The sequence below is a fragment of the Pimephales promelas genome, chromosome 17 (genome assembly GCF_988280905.1).
Source record: "Pimephales promelas chromosome 17, fPimPro1.hap1.1, whole genome shotgun sequence".
Classification (NCBI taxonomy): domain Eukaryota; kingdom Metazoa; phylum Chordata; class Actinopteri; order Cypriniformes; family Leuciscidae; genus Pimephales; species Pimephales promelas.
The window spans coordinates 19,094,896-19,116,022 of NC_142785.1; the positions used below are offsets into that span (position 1 = coordinate 19,094,896).

The 21,127-nt window shown below is 36.4% G+C and overlaps 3 protein-coding genes across 5 annotated transcripts in view; 2 read left to right on the top strand and 1 right to left on the bottom strand.

Annotated features, from left to right (window-relative positions):
* Positions 1-1,288: 1,288 nt before the first annotated feature.
* eme1 (essential meiotic structure-specific endonuclease 1) lies at positions 1,289-12,256 on the bottom strand. 3 transcript variants are annotated; one of them, XM_039661426.2, is made up of 9 exons: positions 12,147-12,256; positions 9,625-10,352; positions 9,345-9,472; positions 6,616-6,705; positions 5,441-5,562; positions 3,397-3,544; positions 3,183-3,298; positions 1,835-2,024; positions 1,289-1,716 (listed from the first exon to the last, which is right to left on the bottom strand). In XM_039661426.2, the coding sequence occupies exons 2-9, from the start codon at positions 10,322-10,324 to the stop codon at positions 1,540-1,542; spliced, it is 1,671 nt and encodes a 556-aa protein (XP_039517360.2). In that variant the 5' UTR covers positions 10,325-10,352; positions 12,147-12,256; the 3' UTR covers positions 1,289-1,539. The 3 variants fall into 3 exon arrangements, with proteins under 3 accessions (XP_039517360.2, XP_088978202.1, XP_039517358.2); XM_089122076.1 differs by having other exon boundaries at positions 9,625-10,345; positions 12,147-12,239; XM_039661424.2 differs by having other exon boundaries at positions 12,090-12,178.
* On the top strand, positions 12,155-15,317 carry mrpl27 (mitochondrial ribosomal protein L27). The gene is made up of 4 exons (XM_039661427.2): positions 12,155-12,279; positions 12,668-12,793; positions 12,915-12,988; positions 14,932-15,317. The coding sequence occupies exons 1-4, from the start codon at positions 12,240-12,242 to the stop codon at positions 15,136-15,138; spliced, it is 447 nt and encodes a 148-aa protein (XP_039517361.2). The 5' UTR covers positions 12,155-12,239; the 3' UTR covers positions 15,139-15,317.
* Positions 15,318-17,871: 2,554 nt separating this feature from the next.
* Positions 17,872-21,127, top strand: part of pkd1b (polycystic kidney disease 1b) — a 35,280-nt gene continuing 32,024 nt past the window's right edge. The window contains exons 1-4 of the mRNA XM_039661319.2: positions 17,872-18,106; positions 18,263-18,440; positions 18,596-18,771; positions 20,575-20,693. Of these exons, the coding sequence (XP_039517253.2) occupies positions 17,953-18,106; positions 18,263-18,440; positions 18,596-18,771; positions 20,575-20,693 (627 nt within the window). The 5' untranslated portion in view covers positions 17,872-17,952. The remainder of the gene's footprint in view (positions 18,107-18,262; positions 18,441-18,595; positions 18,772-20,574; positions 20,694-21,127) is intronic.

Consider the following 21,127-nt stretch of genomic DNA (forward strand, 5'->3'; position numbering starts at 1 on the left):
GAAATGTGTTATTGTTATGCCAGTGTTGTCGGTGGGCCAGCACACTACAGGTGGCATTATTGTGGCACAACTCACAAAATTGGAAGAGCCCCTACTCTGCCAAGAATATGAAACTGTAATTGGAACAAAACAGACTCACAAAACCATAAACAGCACTGCCTGTGGCACTCCATCTTGTGTGGCGGCCGATAAGAAGGTGCATTTTTCCAAGAGATGAGCTGAGTTGAGAATATCCAGGGAAAGACAGTGACTTACAGCCCTGCTTTGCTTTCCACTCTATTGACTGTGAGTGAAGGTGGTCGACGTTGACCTACCGCCACTCCCAATCCTTATTAATCTCCAACAAGAAGCAGGAAGAATCCTGTGTGCACCAGAAATGAGAAACTGCTACTCTGCTGAACAGAAATGCTATCCGGGGTCTAATCTATCATGTGGAGTAGTCATGACTCGTATATGCACATTGCGCATCCAGTAAATGAAGATAAACAGACCCTTTCTTCTTACAGATATTTGTGTTTTGATGCAAATGGAACATATGCCGAGAGAAAATACTCCCCCGAAACATTTAGGTTAGATGAGGTTACATTGTACTTTGTAAATTGTAATCTCCTATAACTGCCTTTTGAAAATTAAAGTCCCATTTAACCGTTCACAAGCCAGTGAAGATGTTAGCACTGCAAACTCTAGGTCATCAAAGCTATTATAGTCTGCATTCAGAGTACACGAAAATTGGATTTCATACTATTCAGCTAAACAATCACTCCAAGGTGATCCCTTTTCAAGCTGCTATAATTCTGCTCATATAATTTCCTTCGGCACAAGAACACACCTACTAGCCATAGTTTGTTATGCGATCCCTTAAACTATGGAGGAAATACTACCCTCAGGGACAGGGATGAAGCATGCAGCTCATCTCTTAAGCACATTTAACGGCTCGTTACCCCACCGCTCGTTTCAGGCAACACCACACTCCTTGGTCAGGTGCCATTCTCTAATGTGCTGGAAATGAGCCATGAGCCTCAACAGTCCTTAGACAACGAGTATGGCGTGCTCAAGGGACCATTTTGGTGCCGAAAGACGCGCAGTAGTGCCTTAAACAGGAAAAGAGTTACATTTGTGATTAACAACGCCCTGTTTATTATTGTTAAAACATTAAACATGGGTCTTCAACGGTGCCAATTGAAATACTAAATTAATAAATTGCATTTCCGATTTACATTGAAAAGGCTTCTGCCAACCAAGGCTATTTGCCACTAAAATGAAAAAAAAAAAAAAACCACTACAAACTGTACAGAAATGTTTTGGACCACAGGTATTTGTGGAAAGCTAGCTCTAACGGAGGTGAAAAAAAATCGTTTGGGTATATTAAGAAACATTTAATAGCAACAATTTATAAAAAAAGACAAATATAACTTTGAAATGGCTTGAAATTTATAAAATATCTGAACTGTAATAAATACCTCAATGAAGCTGACATTGCACTGAGTCAATATAACAATTCTTTTGACATCTGTCCTCATGTGTACAAGGCAGAAGAACCTATACAGCAGAATCAAGGGGCTGCTGGTCATCATGTGACGTCATCATAAGAAACAACCGTTTAGAAAGCTCTGGACCAACTCTGCGAGTTGTAGATGTCACACCCTCTCCGCGACGAATGAGCACATCTGACAGCAGACCAACTTTTTCATGCTCCGATTTGCACCTTGCATATGCCTAAAGTAATAAATATACATACACACTAAATCTCAAACATAAAATGATTTACAAAAATTGCTGATAATGGGTTTGCTCTATGTTGTTAAGACACTTCAGAATTAAAAACAGATTTAACCTGAGCAAGGAGCCGAGGAGACGGGTAGGCACTGAGTATAGCACTGGCCATATCAGGGCTGACACGGTTCAACTGCTGTATTTGTCTCTTCCAAACTTGCAGAAGGCCATTCCCTGTGCGGTCCACCTTCTGACCCCCTGCCCACTCACTCTCCAAACAAAATGTGAACCCCGTTTTCTCTCGCTCCCGCCTGGGAAGAATAAACATACACAAAAGAAATAAACAGCAATAGCTAAAGATTAGGGCTGCAACAACGAATCGATAAAAATCGATTATTAAAAAAGCTGGCAATGAATTTCGTAATCGATTCGTTGCGCCGTGCGACTATCAAGTTGCAGAGATGTTTGAGTATAAAAAAGAAAAGTTGAGTGCGGAGTAGAGCTATGAGGCGCCGGTCTTGACACAGCGTGTGAAAGATACCGAGTGTGTTTGCGCGCAAGAGAGACCGAAAGAGTGCACAAAAGAGACCGACTGTGTCCAAGCATTAGTAAATTGTACATAGTAATATATAATTATTATATAAGACTGATGGAAGATCGATAAATGGGCAACAATATGAATGAATTATTACCACTGAATTAGCAGTGATTTGAATCAGATAAACAAGATGAAAACACTTGTCTGTCCCAAGTTTTTTTGTTTATTGTTTTTTTTTTTTTTCCAAAATTTGCTGCACTGAATTTTTCACTTTTAACTCTAAATGACTCAGAGAAACTTCAGTATATCCTTGAAAAGGATGAGCTGCAAGATAGGCCGACCTTACACACCATATGAGGTGGTCAATCCATTGTGTTTGTTTTTTATATTATTTTATATTTTATTTATGTTTCATATACATTGTATTTATAATTAATATTAGGATAGAGATATTATTATTACCTATTATCCGACTGCACGAGACTTGTCTTTTGTGTGCATGTGCTTGTCAAATGTCAAACATTTTGTTAAAGATAATAACATATTTGGCAAAAAAACAAAACACAAGTTTGTGAGCATTTGCGTCTGTGAATGTAGTGTAGAGAACAAGTTCTGACGTTCAAACAAATCCTGTTAAGTTTTTTTTTTATCTTTTATAAATTATGTATTGTTCTGACAGCTCAGGTCCCTTTAAACTAAAATATACATATTTTTGAGCATTTTATATATATATAAAAAAAGAGTATGTTTTTGTGTTAGTCCATTTTTTTATTAAGGGATGGAAATGAATGCTTTTTTGTTTTCAGTTTTTTTAATCCGATTCAACGAAAAAATAATCAACAGATTAATCGATTCTTAAAATAACCATTAGTTGCAGCCCTACTAAAGATACAGCTGGTTGGAAAGCGATAAATTTGGACTTCCCACTCACTTGAACGGAGCCTCGGCTACTGCTTTGGTTGACATGGTAATATAATCAGTGAAGTCCTTCCAGGAAGAGAGGAAGCGGACCTGCACACCAGTTTGAAGCTGCAAGTCTACCAAATTCTGATAGGCAGGAGAGAGAAGAAAGACTGATTTGAAGCAAAGGACCTCATACACACCCATGAATTTATATTGACTGCCAAAGAGGTGGTTCAGCTTACCTCCTCAACCTGCACTCGTGAGACCTCTGGAAGCTGATTGATATCGTCTTTCTTTCTTCGCTTTTTCTGCCCTCCCTGAAGTCCCACATTCTTTTCCTCGCCTAGCACTGCCTCACGGAATTTCTTCTGACATTTTGAATTCTGGGATCTGCAAAAGTGCATTTTTAATGCTAAATTAAGCAATTATAAATGTCAAAAAAGCACCATAAACATTAAGGCCGAGTAAAAAATATTGATTTCTCGATATTAATCGATTCTCATTTCTACAAACCGATATCAATTCTTAAATGTCAAGAATCGATTAGTCATCCTATTTTCATTTGATGAATAAATGGAACATTGCAGCACGCATCCCATCCAATAAATCACAATAATCTTTGTGCTTTGTTACTACTGATACTAAATAGTCTTAAATTTCAAATTATGTCCATTTTCTTATGAAATAAATTCAAAAACACCATTTTAGCGCTGTGGCGCGAGATCACTCGGGCACAGCTCAACTCAATAGAAGCAGCAGCGCAGAGGGCACATGATCTCCTCTTCTGCCTTAATAATACCAGTAGTTACCGCATGAAAAATAAACATGAATGCGCATCCAAAAGTGTGTTTAAAGATAGAGTACAACTTATCAAAATCCATATCATGTCACATGGAATCGCTCAGTGTTTCAACCGTCCGTAAAACAGCTTGTAAACAATATCATGTATCATCACATTTACCTCAGAAAAACTATATCCAGTGACCATAAACTTATTAATCAGCTAGAAAAATTAACTCTAAAGAGGAGCATTTTGCTAAATATATTCACCATATAATATTATTCATTATATTTTTTAGGTTCTTCAATATTTAATGCATGTTTGAATAAATCTGGCAAATTTGTATGACAACCAGTATTTAAAGGGGTCATGAACTGGCTTTTTAAATTTTATTATACTGTTTTCTGAGGTGAACTTATGACGTGCGCTTGATGAAAATGAAGAAGTAATAGGCTATTTTCTACCCTAGCTTTGAGACCAGCTCAGAAACGCTCGGTTTTTATGGGCGTATTCCTGTCAAATTCAATATAGACGGCACAGCACCATTCTTTACTCCTAATCGATCTGCAAATCCAGTCTTGTTTACAAAACAAACCTCAGTGAAATTAAATAAACAAACAGTTTTACCCTCATCAGTTGGACTGGAACGTCATTAAAAATAAAGTTTATCCATGCAGTCCTATTGAAATCCAGAGGAAGCATATGCAGCGACTGTCTTCTCCCACAACCAGGCACGGACTGCACAATATTCTGTATTGCTCGGTAGCTCAATCAGGTTTGTCATCACGAGGTAGGTCTATGTTATTTAGCTATGCGTGTAATGTGCGAATCAGTGGGTGGCGCTAAACCGTCTGTGTTGAAATAGGCGTTGATCTTCTGCAGGGGTGGTGTTTTATCCTCTTTGACGTCATAGTTCCCCACTTTGAAAAACGAGTCGTTTCCTGAGGCTGGTGTCAATTAAAGCTTTTATTGGACTAACAAGGATGTTTTCAGTTCTGAAACTTACAGGATATTCTTATAATATGATGACCTCTTGAATGTCAAAAACTCAAGGAAAAATTGATTTCTCGGTTCATCACCCCTTTAATTTGTGTTCCCAAGATGAACAAAAGTTTTATGGGGTTTAACAACATGAGGGAGAGTGATTACTGACTTTCATATAACTTTCTTATAAAAATAAATAAGTGTAATTTAAGTGTTTGTATAGCTTCAAATCGTTTAATTTCTACCTTCTATATTAAAGTAGGCTAATAAAGCCTAGTAGGCTACAACTGACTCCCATTGTTTACAGTATTAGCTTTGTATTTCTTGAGAAAATTTGCCACGTATTGTACCTGCTATCCAAAATAATAAATATTGAATTGAAATCGAATCAAACTGCAAGCTTGTGAATCGAAATTGAATCAATTTGTGAAAATTGTGTCAATACCCAGCGCTAATAAACATTCTAACTTTGAAAAAAATTCCAGGTTAAATACAACTGACACTCTCAGTATGTCACTCACCTGAAGTACTTCTCTATGTCAATCACGACCAGACTGAGGGTTCTGCCTGGGTTTCTGCTCATAAGTCCTTGGATCCAGGTGGTCAGAGATATGCCGCTTTCGGTCATACTGTTGCTTTGCCTCTATGTTAAAAGAGAAAATCACCACAAAGGAGAGAAAGTGTTTACCGGGACCTGCCATAGTCTAATCTGTGCTGCCACAGCTTCAAAATGAACTGAACATATTTAAAAACTTTTCTTAATAACATAAAAGGTCTCAATCGTTGTTTTGCGCCAAACAAACTAAAGCCATCAAATGAACTAAAATCAAAAGCGCAATATGGCTTTGTGCCCTAATCAAATGGCAAAAAACTATAGTCTACTAAAAAGTATATAGCCTGTTTGCACTGTATTTCAAAGCAAAGTGTCCACACTTGATCCAGTGTTTTCTGCTTCTCAGTATGGTTCAGTTCACAAGGAATCGCCCGGTCCCAAATGGCACACTAAACACTCACTGTCTTACTACAAGTCGGCACATTGTTGACGCAACACCGATTTGATTGTCGAGTAGAATTCAGCCGCGGAGCTTGCTTCGCGCCTTTTACCATGGTTCACCTTTAGCCCTGTTGTACCCAACTATTTTAGTACTATATAACAGTGCATTCATTTTACAATATACGTCTATTACTGTCACAGGAATAATAATACAATTATTAATATTATTCTAATCTAATTGTTTGGCTTCCTACAACACAGGTGTGAATTTAATTTAGACTGAGAATATATCACAACTAAAAAGTGGGATAAGTCTCCTTTAAAGTTCAGGTACAAGTCAATTCACAAACTTTTTCTTTGTTCAGTTTGCACACGTTGGGAAAACTATGCTGTCAAAATTCTGGGACATGCATTTCTCAAAGATTATGGATAATTTGTACATAATTGAGAGATGATCCCATAATTGTATTCATTACTCTTAATTGCTCTGACTCTTCTGGAAAAGGTCATAATGGCTGTTTTTTCTGCTGCCCTTTCGGACACAAAGCTCTTTTAATTTCTTCTTTAGTTGCCACATCATACAAAAACGGCAAAACCAGCACATAAAATAATTATTCTATTAATGGTTAATTAAGTAATCATAAAGGTCCAATAGGAAATTGCACCATGTCATTACTGTTCCGCTGAGTATAATGTGCGTACCTTGCAGTAGTTGTTAATCATGGTCACAAAGTCATCCACTGGAACTTGGATTACAGTATGTGATTCTGGAATAGACATAATCTCACCAGTCTGCAAACAAAACAAATGAACTATGAAACCAAGTGTAAAATGATTTAGATCAGTGGTCCTCAACTTTTAAGACTCCAATTCCCCCCCCCCCACCCACTTTGTTTGAGAAACTAATATAAGCTAATAATTCTAAGCTAATATATAACTCTGGCACTTCTAATGTGATATAACAAAATCTCAAAAATAAGACATCAGTTTCACGCTGTTTAATTAAGATTACAATATGTTAATAAAACTTTTTATATACATTTAAATAATGTATCACAAGAAGTTTGCCAAGGTCCCCTAGTGGGAACCGGCCCCGAGGTTGAGAACCAATGATTTAGCCGTTCCTAATTTCTGCCCAGATTTTAGATGCCACATAGACGTTTAAGAATACAAACGTTAAATAAACATCTTATAATGCCATATTCATGTATTTAAAATGTTAAATGTCAGACATTCAGAATCTGTATTCATGAGATTAAACAGGAAATCCTTGGGTGACATTGATTCTTCACTAATTACATCATCCAAACAAAAATGAAATGTTCATACTCATTCAATGAGTTTTGATCGATCGGATCACATAGACAAGGGAGACACAATCCTGTTTACACCTGGTGTTTTAACCTGTCTCTTGTCCACTTTCAACCACTGAATTTTTAGGGTACGGTCTATGGGCAGGTAAATGTATGGACTTTTTCTCATCTTTTGATCAAATGGACAAAATAAGTTCATGTGAACGTGACCGGAAGAAAACAGAAAAACACACAGAGAGCTTTCGTTTCTGCTCTAAAAGCCACAAGACCAACCGAACACTGCATGTTAGAAATCAGGAATGGTGAGAGAACATTGTGCTAGGTAAGTTTTTCATCTTCAATCCAAACTCGTGTCTTCAGCCTACAAAGTTTAAATCCCATCTAGCTAGTGCGGTCTGGACATGATCAGTTGAGAAGCAAGTATGCCCGAACAGCTTTGGTTCAAATTGTCAAGTGGGCTTTATACAATGATGGACAGATGATCAACCGTAACATAATTATCCATATCACCAAACAGAGCTTTGGGATGAATTCAAAACAAATAATTGGTTGCCGCTGGATAATTTAGATGCAGCCATTGCATCTGTTATAGAAGACGTAGACAGCGCATTTATTTTAAAAGAGGAACAGAGGACCGCGATCAAGGCATTTGACGATCCAATCATGTCCAGACGAAGCCTGGGAAAAACTAGACAACTTCCAGCAAATTTAGATTTGCTCTGCAAGTTAGTCTAACAAAGAGCTCATTCAAGCCCATTTCTAACCCGTCGAAATCACGACACCAATCAAAAATGTTGGGACGAGATTTACACGATGACGACATCACAGTGACGGAATTTTATATTTTATAACACTAACTTAAAATTATACTTTGCTTCAAAACACTAAAAGAAAACACTGTTAAATGTAATCTTTAAAATGTAATGCCCGATGAAGGTCATGCGAATGAAGCGTTGCTAATAAAAGGGGTTTTTTTTATACTTTTTGCAAGTATTGATATTGTGCGGGCCGGGATTATCTTATGTTTTTTTGGTCTTCGCTCCTTAACACCTATTATCTACAGGTGTGCGATGGTAATTATTCATTAATTCATTTTAATATTCAGCCATGACAGGAAAATAATTGGTTAATTATCACTTTCATCACTGTTTGCACCTCAAAGCTAATGAAAAGAAATATGGGCAAAAATTGCATTTGTATGTATAGTAGAGCCAGACCGATTTATCGGCAGGCCGATATTATCGGCCGATAGGCATTTTCCAAACTATCGGTATCGGCAGTTATAATGGCCGATAAATGAATATTTCAAAAATAAAATAAAAACTGACGAAACACACTTGAACCATGTCATGAGTGTTGCAGTTGTATAGTTTGTCCACCAGAGGGCACTCTACACCGTTCCTGTTGGCAACACTCGTTGATTTGGTCACGATACATACATTGCTTGAATAACAATTAAAAGAACATCCGCATCAGTTCTCTTAACTCAAATAAGCAACACAATTTGTGACTATCATGTCCAGTTTTGCTGCTGTTAAATAAGCCGAGAGTGAAGCGGAATTAGCTATAATTCCGTTATGTTGTTACAGTGTAGTTGACTGACTGTCCTTTTAACTTTTGAAAATGTGACCGAAGTATTTTCTTTAATAGCGCGTGACAGTTATAGCAATGAGACGTGTCATCTCTCCTTGGCCTGTTAAATTGAAAATGTATTTTTTACAATTTACAGTATGACGTTATCCATTGCTAAATTATGGCTCATCATAGACTAGCTAACCACAAAGCTAGCTAATGCCACTATCATCAGTCTGCTCTGTTGTGACAATAAAAGAAACAAGTTTCTTTATAAAATGCATTATCATATTATTTATATTATATCATATTATTATGTATAATATCATATTATTTTAGTTAAAACTCATAAATAACTACAAATAACTAATGTTAGGGAAATCTGTTAATCTGTTGTTGCGCGTTTCTGAAATATATATATATTTTTTTTTTTTTAAGTATCGGCCGATATATCGGAATATCGGATTTTAAAACCAACAAATATTTGTATCGGTATCGGCCTTCAAAATTCTTTATCGGTCGGGCTATAATGTAGGGCTGTCGTGCCTGAGGGCAAGGTGAGTGTCTAGCCCAGGTGACACTACGAGGAAGAGACTGCTTCTCTATTGCACAGTTGCAGCCCATTGCGTGCAGAGAAGTCAGGAGAGCACCGCCACCTTCCAGCTGCAGCAGGCCTATGAGGGAGAGACAGCTAATCAATACTAATTCATTTAGAAAATGCAGCTTAATACCTCATGCCAGTGCTTTTTAACAACTCGGGTAAAGCACCAAAGTGCAACGAACACTGAAAGAAACTATTACAGCAGAGATGAACACTGCCACCTACCTGGGTCGACCGTCACCACCATGTGTTTGATGCACTCCTCTGGCCTCAGGGCTTTCACAGCATCAGCCAGAGCTTTCTTCTCCATTCTCAATCTCTCCTTCTCTTCCTGCTGATGCTCTCGCGTTGCTCGTTTCCTCAGGGCTTCCTGTCTGGCAGCCTCCACTTCTACTGGGGTTTTCTTGCGTTTGGCCAGGTAAGCGCCATTATCTGCTTTAGCAGAAGGTTCTTTTGTAAGGTATGGTGCAGCAATGTTTGAGCTACACTGCCTTGTCATATCTCTACAGATCTTGTTATGTTCAGCTAGGTGGGCCTCGGGGATGATATGTGCTGGAACATCTAAGAGGTGTGAATATCCATTAGGATCCATATTAAAAGCCTGAGTCTCCTCTGCAGCAGTGGCTACTGTACCCAGACCAAGTTGTTTCTGTTTCAGTCTCACAGCTAAGGGAATGATGGCCTCCTCCACTTCGCTGTCACTACTGACCATCAACACGTCACTTCTAGCAGGTCCAGTGGAGGCGTGGACCTCTAGTGCTGAAATTGGATCAGCAACATGAGCCATTTCTGAGTCGGAACTGTTTAAAACCACCAAGTTGGCCTGTCTAGATTTTGACTGTGAGAAATCAAACACAGGTAGCTCTTCTAAATCACTGGAGTCGCTGTCACTTAAGAGGAATCCAGGTCTACTGATGCAGGTCATGCTGAGCTGTTATACGAAGATCTGCAGTCTGAAGGAAAGCTCAAATTAAAACACAAGTCTCAACAATACAGATTTTCAGATAAACAAATAAAGTTTAGATCTATTCTTGCCCTGCTGATATTTCTTCTCTTCACAAAAGAAGTAAATAATAAATAAGTGTGTAGTTTTATATGTATGTTTGTTTTAATTAATACTATATTTAATCAATACTAATAATATATTTTCTTTATAGCAAAATAATATTATATATTTTTGTAACATTTATTTCACAAATTGTTTATATTACTCAGTCACCTTCAAGTTTTCTTAAAAAAGGGAAAAAATTATATGTATATATATACAGTACTGTGCAGAAGTCTTAGGCACACTAGTAATTCCACCTCAAAGAAATGGTTTTAAGCCAGTTATTTATATATTTTGTTGTAGTGTCTCAGTAGGAAATATCAGTTTACATTTCCAGACATTAATTGTGCCATTAATTGTAATAATCCAGTGAAATTTTTGAATGCACAAGGATTCTGACACCAGCCAATGCTCCACACGGACGTCGGATCTCATCATCATCGAGTGCATCTGAAATTATATGAAGAAACAGAAAAAAAACAGAGACTAAGACCAGAAGAACTGCGGCAACGTCTCAAAGGTAGTGCCTGCCTGCCTGCAAAGCTACAGTACTGTGAAAAAGCACTTGTGTAAAAATGCTGTAAATGAGAATGTTTTCAAAAATGATGTCATCATAATCATAAATAGATTTTATTTATCAATTCATTTTATTAGTTAACTATTATTAGCTGTTATTAACTTTTAACAGTTAACTAAATCAAATCAATAGGTGTTTAGTACCCTTTACGTTTAAAACAGCTTTTGTCCAGGTATTGCACATAGTTTTTAGTTTTGCAGGTTTTTTCAAGAGTCTTTGGAAACGTTGCCACAGTTCTTCTGGTCTTAGTCTCTGTTTTTTCATATAGTAAGATCCGACATCCGTGTGGAGCATTGGCTGTTGTCAGAATCCTTGTGCATTCAAAAATTTCACTGGATTATTACAATTAATGCCACAATTAATGTCTGGAAATGTAAACTGATATTTCCTACTGAGACACAACAACAAAATATATAAATAACTGGCTTAAAACCATTTCTTTGAGGTGAAAATACTAGTGTGCCTAAGACTTCTACACAGTACAGTATATATATATATATATATATATATATATATATATATATATATACACACACACACATACAGGTGAAATTCGAAAAAAAAATTAATATCGTGTTGGCAACATTTTTATATCACAGACAATCGAAAAGATCAGTTGCTATAACTAAGTTGCAGTTAAATCATGCTATATTAATTAGGGATTTCATTCAAATGGTGTCAGAATACGGCGTTTTGTTGTATCTCGTTACATAGATGGATTGGATTAAGCTACCACAAGGGTTAGGATTTACATTGTACTACAAACACTGTAACATTAGTAACTAACTTACGGTGTTTTAATAAGAAAATACGGTTACTTTATCCCAAAAATTGCATTCATATTTTGTTGAAATAAATAGGACCAGCCAAAATGAGGATTTCGTAATATTCAGTCACAACACGAACAGAACCACCATACGCGTGGACTCCACACAACGTTAATGTTAACTAACGTCAAGTTATTATTTACATTCGCACACAGAAAGACAGCCATTGCAGCACGTTTCCAACTTAATACAGCAGACCGAAATATAAAGAAATAAATGCTCATGTAACTCAACATACCCTCATACTCTTATATTGTAGTTCATTCACAAACGTTTTATTTTTCTCTCTACTCACGCTAGTCAGACTCTCCAGTTCGCAGCTTCGCGGGTTCGCGGGTTCTGAAGGATCACGGGAACGTGCCCGCTGCGTCACATTACGTCATTCAAGATGGCGGCGCTCACGTCCTTGATGCTACAATCTAGAGCCTGTAAGTAGAATGATAGTTTTTCGGAGTTTTTTTTTTCTCTTTTCGAATTGTATCTTGTATAACGGTAATGTAATGTGGGAATAATAATTGTTGATTTGGAGTAATGGTGCACTTTATCTTTTAACGTTTTGAAATGTTGGTAACTAGCATGATAAGCCACCATTTCCTAACAGCGGAGAGTGAGCATGTCTGAAATGTTGACAGCAGCTTCAAGAGAGCATAAACTGACTGATTCGTCTTGTGTTTTGTGTATGGCAATGCAAAGGTTGATTTAATACATCAAATTGATGGTTATGACTGACGTGAAGAAACGTTTCAAAATCATCCATGATGTTGCAGGTAATGATGATTTCTATTGATTTTTTTATTTATTTATTTGTCTTTGCAGGCATTCTGTTCAGTCAAACACCCACAGTTGTCGTGACGAGATTTGCTTCAAAGAAGTCAGGAGGAAGCAGCAAAAACCTTGGAGGGAAGAGTGCTGGCCGCAGATACGGTTTCAAGAAACAAGATGGTACTTTTGACTATTGAACTTGATATGATACAAGAAACACAGCGATTTTGTGTGCAGTTTTTACTGTAGCTATGGTTTTTCTTGCATAATAGCACATGTTTTGTCTTTCCTTTTTTTTAAGGGAACTTTGTACATGCTGGCAACATCCTCGCAACACAACGCAAGAGTCTAATGCGCTGGCAACCTGGAGCTCATGTAAAATATTTTCCTATGAATTGCTATTATATAGCTATAGCTGTGTCTGATCATGTTATCAAGTGTTTTATTTGTTGTCATTTTATGCAATTTATTAATGGCAATTTCTGTTTACCAAAACAAACGTTTGATATTTTTGTACATTACCTTTTTGATATTTTATTATTTTGTGCATCACAACTGTTTTACTTTTAAAATTTAGCTGAAACCCAAAAAATAAAATTCATTAATTACTGTCATTAATTACTCGCCCTCGTGTCGTTCCAAACTGGTAAGACCTTTGTTAATCATCTACAGTAGTTCAACTCTCTACGCACACCTTGGCAATAAAATCTCCATTGGCTAGTCAATATTTAAGGTTACTCGCCTGGCTGTATATATATATATATATATATATATATAAAATTCCACCAAATCAGCTTATCATTGTAAAATGGCACAGCTTTTTAAATATCTATATGTAAACTCTTAAAATCATTCAATCAAGCATTATATTGTGCTAAATCAAGCATTAGCCTATTTAACGATAGAACTTTAGTAATTAAAACCAAAACTTGATAATCATGCATGAATGCATATTTATCATTTTAACTGAACTTAAGACTGGTGGTGGTGCTTAAGATATTGTTGGTCATTCAGTGTTTCTGTAGAAAAAGATAATAGTAATTGATAATAATAATTATTATTAAAAGATTATCCTACGACTTATAATGACAATAAACAACAACAAAAAAAATAGTATAGGCCTACAGTTCTAACAAGAATATCGTTTACATGTAGCGCATCGATTTTGTGTGGTATGTAAGACTCTCGCTTGCTCGTTCTCTCTCTTTGCGTCTTTGAGAAATGCGACAGCGAGTCATGCGCCTTCACATTAGAGTTTATGGTACGTCAAATACAGGTACGCTGAGCTGAATTCGAAATATTAAACAGATCACTTGACGGAGAGCGAAACTCAATCGCTCAGTTAGTGTTCAGTGAGTGAAAATATATCTATGCTAAAAATATATCTATCTTATCGCTTCATAACATTAAAGGGTTAGTTCGCCCAAAAATGAAAATGGTGTCATGTGACTCACCCCTTATGTCGTTCCAAGCCTGTAAGGCCTCATCTTCGGAACACAGTTTAAGATGTTTTAGAGAGCTTGCTGTACCTCCATAGAAAATGTACAGTATGTACGATACAATGTCCTTGTCCAGAAAGAAAATAATGACATCATCAAAGTAGTCAATGTGACACCAGTGGGTTAGTTAGAATTTTTTTGAAGCATCAAAAATACATTTTTATCCAAAAATAACAAACTATGACTATTCAGCAGCATTGTATTCTCTTCAGTTTCTGTTGTCAACCTTTTAAAGTTTTCCCACCTCTCTGGGCCTTGAAAGTTGCAATGACGTAGCGGTCAATGAAGGGACAGAAAGCTCTCTGATTTCATCAAAAATATCTTAATTTGTGTTCCGAAGATGAACGAAGGTCTTGCGGGTTTGGAACGACATGAGGGTGAGTAATTAATGAAAGAATTAAAATTTTTGGGTGAACTAACCCTTTTAAGTACCTACAAATATACCTTATTATTATTATTCAAAAGCAGCATATAGCATGTTTTCTGATGGAAGTCGCTTAGATTACTTTTTTTATTCTATGTTTTATCATAATGTGTTATTTTAACATTTCTTGATACAGTAGGGTGAGGTCCAAAAGTCTGAGATCACTAGTAAAACTATTTAGCTTTTTTTTCTAATGAAATAAAAAGAACAATTTGTTCATTACAAATTATATTATCAGTATGGCAAATTTGATAACTATAATGTAATTTTACATCATAATTCTGTTTTGTTTTTAAATTTCTTAAAATCCTAAAACTTTATTATCATACAATAAAACTGGAAATAACCTGCATTTCCCTTATCTGAATTTAATCTGTGGTTGTCTGTCCTTACAGGTTGGTATTGGAACCAACAAAACAATGTATGCCCTAGAGGACGGTATTGTCAGATTCACCAAGGAGGTGTACATTCCTCTACCACGAAGTGCCGAAGCCAGGGATGTGATCCCAAAACTTCCAAAGGGTGCTATACTGTACAAGACCTTTATTAATGTCATTCCTACAAAACAGGAGAACAAATTTAATCTAGTGGACATGGTATAAAAAAGACTTTACTCAAAGTTCAGTTTTGTCTGGATTTTTTTGGGACTGTTAACCCACCCTGAAATATTTTGATACTCTTCACTCAAATGTGTCTGAAAATTAAGCTGGATAATATTTAATTTCTTTTCATTTGTACAGTCACTGTTCTACTCTAATAAACATGTTTACTTAACACCAAATGACTTTATCATGTTCAATACCCTGCACTTTATATCCTAAAACAAATTAATTTATATTACAATCTAGAAATATTTGTTCAAATCAGCATTTGTGGAAAGCTATTGGAAACAATGTTAAATGTTGTTTGTAATCCATTTTACTTTCATAATCTGATATATTTCTGAGTGAAGCAAGCTATTGAAAAATGAAATGAGGGGAAAGTAGGACTGGACTTTATTTTTATCCAATGGGAATTGATTGAATCTTTTGGTTGGAAAAGAGGGTTGTAAATCAAGAATGGAAAACAAAGAAAAGTTATTCCATTTTGATAAGAGATTAAGATTTTTACTTGGAATAATGTGCACAGATAAATTGTTCCCATAAGACTAGGAAGTAAGACTGTGAATGTAAATACTGTCTGTCATGTTCAAGCAGATTTTAAAGACACAGAGGATTGTATTAAACTAGATGGGATGGCTTAGTCTTTCAGCAGATCAATATAAAGTTACAAGCACTTGCGGCCTTTAAGATCTGCATTTCATGGAGCATTAAACAGTGCAAACATTGTCCTGTTGCTGGGATGTTTTAATCTGCTTTATTGACTATATTCATTCATGTTTCCTAAAATGTTGCACTGCTTTTGCCATTAAGGATTTAGACTGTCTCTCTCCTCTATAAAAAAGACAAGGATATCCTTGTAGCATTTCCCTTTGGGCTCAGGGTGTTGTTCATGTGTATTAGCAGGATTAGGGGAACTGAAGCCTGAGAGTATCCTCAGGTTGGTTGAAGCCAAGGAGAAATAAGAAGGATTTTGGTACTGGGTAGGAATATGTGCCAAATGAGTTGTTACACCATGTAGCTTCACTCTCTCACATCAAGTAGTATGAGAGGATTAAACATGGAGTGTGCTGACACTTTCCAAGGACAACCACTCGAGCAGGTGCCACTTCATAAGCTTCAAGTTCAAAATCCTTTTTATGATGCAGATGTACAAAATGTTCAAGGAACCTTCATTGTTTGGGAACTCATTTCTGTACACTGAAGAATAATAAAGAGGCTCGATGCTAATGAAAAACGATGGGGAATTGATTCAGAAAGCAATCAGAGATTGTGAGCTACGCTCAGCATAATAATCTATCTGGCAGATAATTGTTATTCAGCCCTGAACAACAGCCTGCCACAAATATTTCTGCAGGGTCGAGATGAAAGTTTTGTGTCAGAGCAAAGTTTAGGATAAACAGCGTAATCACATACATCATGAATCATTTAAAAATTCAGCTCACAACTAAACATTTAACATCACTAAATCGTTTTGTTGGAGGTGAAAAAACTGGTTAATTCTGACTGCATCTGAAAGCTATGAAGGTGTTAATGTCATATTTACATAACAATATTCCCTCTTTTCATTAGCATGATAATCAGGATAAAGCTGTTTAATTGGGATTCATCACCATTTTGTTTCCTGCAGAGCCCTCTGGTAAATTTGATTTTTTTTTTTTTTAACTTTCCCCAACACAAAAACTTTCAATGCACAGGCCAACCCAATGAGTCAATGCTAAATGCGTGATGCTAAAACAGCTGTAAGCAACATCAGATACAAAAACAACATAGTTTACAACAATGGGATAGTTCACCCCAAAATCAAAATGATGTGATCTTCTTTTTCCCTCTCATGTCATTCTGAACCTGTATGATGAAAATACCATGTGCTTTTTCCACATAAGGAGAGTCAAAGGGATCTAAAGTTGTTTGGAACCTAGCATTCTCTAATACATCTTCTTTTGTGTTCCCCAAATGAAAGAAAGTCATACAGGCTTGCAACGTCATGAGTTTGGCAATTCTCAGTGTAATGTAACATCTAGATCCGGTAAGGTTTGGAGAAAGGTCATTGGAATCCAATCTGATTCTCAATGGCCTTTTTGCTGAAAACTATTAGATGCTGTACCATTGTTCACCCCTGAAAGCTACGACCCGGTATTCAGCCGAGGGAGCCTTGCTACGTCTGTCTGCTTCGCTTTGAAAAGAATGACTGTCAACCCCTGCTCTATCTACTCAGTTGCTTAGCAACGGCTGGTGCGTCTCTGAGAAGAGCCCCCTTTTTCCTGTTTTCTGCATTTCATCGCTCTTGTTTTTTCTACATTTAAACTGGAGTGGAGAGTGATGTATGTCCTGAAGGAGAAACAGTTGCCTGAAGGTTAGACTAGTATTTGCAAGGTTTTTCGGAAGAGCAAAATTGCAGAAGTTCTATTTCAATGGTAAACAGCACCTCCGATGCCTTGAAAAATGAACTATTATTCTTTAGTTATATACACATGTATATACTGTATACATTAGTGTTATAAAGAAGGTGGTGACGCATTTACCCTGGATGAGCGTTAACTGCCTATTCATCAGGCGGGATTTTACAGCATGTTAATGAGGACACTGTCCAGCCTTTCTTTTCTGTTTTGTTGCTGTGAGACAAACCAAAAGTCATGCGAATGTTAAAGAGGGGTGGGGGTGGTGGGGGAAACTATGTGTAGAAATGCACAATGCTAATAAGTCACCAAGCACTAAAAGGACAAGTACAAGAGAAATACAAAAGGAGGCCAGAGAGAGAGAGAGATACTAAAAGGCAGAAGGGGAGTTGGGTCTTCGTGGACGGACAGAGTCAGCATGAAATGGACTCTCTTGCAGTCTCTCTCATGCATGATTCATTATTACTCACATTTATCATGCTCTACCTGGGGAAGAGATAAAATGGCAAATATTGTACGTGTAATCCTGCCTCTCATTTGGATTCTCTGTGTTTTTACAGGCTGCTTCAGCGGTGAGATGTTTTATCTGCCTTGCTCAGTAATGAATATTATTCTTGCTAGTTGTTTGCAATTATAGAGCATTACATTACGTGACCTGTGTTCTCTAGTTGTGGATGCATCTAAAATGAACATCATTTGTTTTGCGAATATTTTATGCTTTCCACTAGAAAATTATTGCCCAAAGGGTGCAAAAATTGACCGTGATGGTTTGCGCTGTTACTGGATGCCCATATTTACGTCCTCGTGGCTAGAAGCAAGAGGCGTCTGTCAAAGAGATGAGAGAGGAGACCTTGCTACAGTGGACAGTGTGAATGTTCAGACCTTCATACAAAATTCATTTCAACTGTAAGAGATCACAAGATTTGATATGGTTTTGCAGACCAGATTTTTCCAACAGAAATATTTAAAAGGGAATCTACAGTACAGATATATTATTTAGAGATTATACAACTTTTTTAATGGTTGATCCTGTATTTGCTTTTACTCTGTGTAAATTCCAGAGAAGCTCCAGTTGGGGTTTGGTTGAGTAATGGATTGGAACGAGGTCGGTTTGATGATTTAGATACTGAAGACAGTGAGATGAAGGAATGTACCACAATGGATCTGGCCTCTGGACAATGGACGAATGAACAATGTGATAAGGGAAATTTCATTATCTGTGAGAAAGAGATATCAGGTAAGCAAGCTAATGAACTGTTTTAACCCAATGATACACATGATCTAAATTATCATCAAAGACTGGACCAATAATCATCCACACCTTCCCACAACAGTTTTGCACATTCAAAGCAACAGTAACATTTTTGTTTTAAGGTCCAGTTCTCGCTATTAACTTGTTGCTTATTGGAATGCATATTATTAGGATATTGGCTGTTTATTTGGTACTTATAAAGCGCATATTAAAGGAGTAGTTCACTTTAAAAAAAAAAAAAAAAACTTTTGCTGATAATTTTCTCACCATATATCCATGTCATTCTTTCTTCAGTCGAAAAGAAATTAAGGTTTTTGATGAAAACATTCCAGGATTTTTCTCCATATAATGGACTTCAATGGGAACCAAACGGTTCAAGGTCCAAAAGACAGATTCAGTGCAAACTGCAAACTGTTCAAAGGGGTTTAAACGATTCCAGACGATAAATAAGGGTTTTATCAAGTGAAACGATCACTCATTTTAAAAAATAAATAAAAATAACAACAAAGTTTAAGTTTTATACAGTAAGCTCAAATGGTCGCCTTGCTCTGTTCTGTGATGCACGTTCATGACTCTCCTGTTCAAACTCGTTCATCAAAATGAACGAATCCTTTTTTCTAGTCATTTGTTTAATTCAACGAACAAAATGAACGAATTGACTCGGAAAAAGATTTGCTCATTTTGATGAACGAGTTCGAATAGGAGAGTCACAAACGCGCATCACAGAACAGAGCATTCTTTTTGAACTTAAAAAACTTAAACCTTAATTTTTTTCGACTGAAGAAGGAACGACATGGACATCTTGGATGACATGGGGGTGAGTAAATTATCAGCAAAGGTTTTTTTGAAAAGCTTCTTTAATGCCTTACTTACGCATGACCATATGGTTAATAGCTAGTGAGAATTGGATCCTAATCTAAAATGTGACCAAAACGTATTTTTCTCTCATCACTAAAAAACTGTGGTTTAGCCTATTCATAATTACTGAAAACAGCATGATATGGCTGAAGATGACCTAACATATTATTTTTTGGAAAATAAAATACTTTTAGTATTACAGTATAGTTTGCTTTTAGTTTTAAGTCAGCATGAAAGTATAGCGATAGTCTTTTCTTGTGACGTATAGGCTAATTCATATTACCCAAGTATTTGTTGGGTTTTGTTGGATCAGTGCGTCGGCATCTGCTCTCGTCGGTTGGGGTTTGTTTTCTCCAGACTGAACATGTCAGCGTTTGTCAGTGTCTGTTGGGGCAATGTGAACGTGACAGACATGAAATTCTAAATCCAATGGCCAACTTGGTTATTGGTGTTTGTTTGTGCGGTGTGAATTGGCCTTATATCAGAGTTAAATATTTTCTCAAACAAGAAGATATGCTGGGGCTTGATTTTTTCATTGAGAATTGATTGGATCGTTGGATCATTGTGTTTGCTATTAATGTAATAGTGAAAGGTTGTCCCGCACTTGCACCAGTAAACCATCATCATAAAAAAAAGAGATGAGATGTCATTGCAACAGGGAGGGGAAGTTATTTTGATTAAAGATTATGAGGACAAAAAAAATAAATAATGATGTGCACAGATACATCATTTATAATAACACTACAACATTCCATACAAAAACAAGAATAGTCTATTTTGATTTCATTTGGGTGACAAAGCACATGACAATATCAGCGACATTTGTTTACAGGGTTATTTACAGCTCACATTCAGTTAATCTAAGCCATGCTGCAAAACCTTTGTCAGAGCTCGTACCTGACAGCATTGTCATCCATTTTCTCTTTAAAGTGTCTTTGCCATCGCTGGGAAGCTACGTGACAGGTGTGCCACTAATGTCAGGAATATACACAGTGTCCCAGATACAACTGCTACCCTCTCCACCAGACCCAGGATCACACATGGTTGAGGTAAAAAAAAAAAACAATTAGCTTATTAAATTGTTAATCAAGGGATCTACAATTTAAGCCAATAAATTATGTAGCTAACATTTTTATGCTAATAAGAAATAAGACTGTTAAAGCTAAGCTATGTTTAAAAGTTGAGGTTGGTATGATTTTTTTTTCATGTTATGTTGTTTTTGCTCACCAAGGCTGCATTTATTTGACCAACGATACGGTATAATTAGTAATATTGTTTAAAATTGTTTTTCTATTTTAATATATTTTAAAAAATAAAGTTAAGCAGCATTTATTTGAAATCTTTTGGAACATACAAATCTTTACTGTCCTTTTGATCAATTTTATGCAACCTTGCTGAATAAAAGTGATAATGGGTTTCTTAAAAATAGCTTTTTTAAGTTAGCATAAATGTACATTATGTTCAGTTTTAAAGGGGCTAGAAT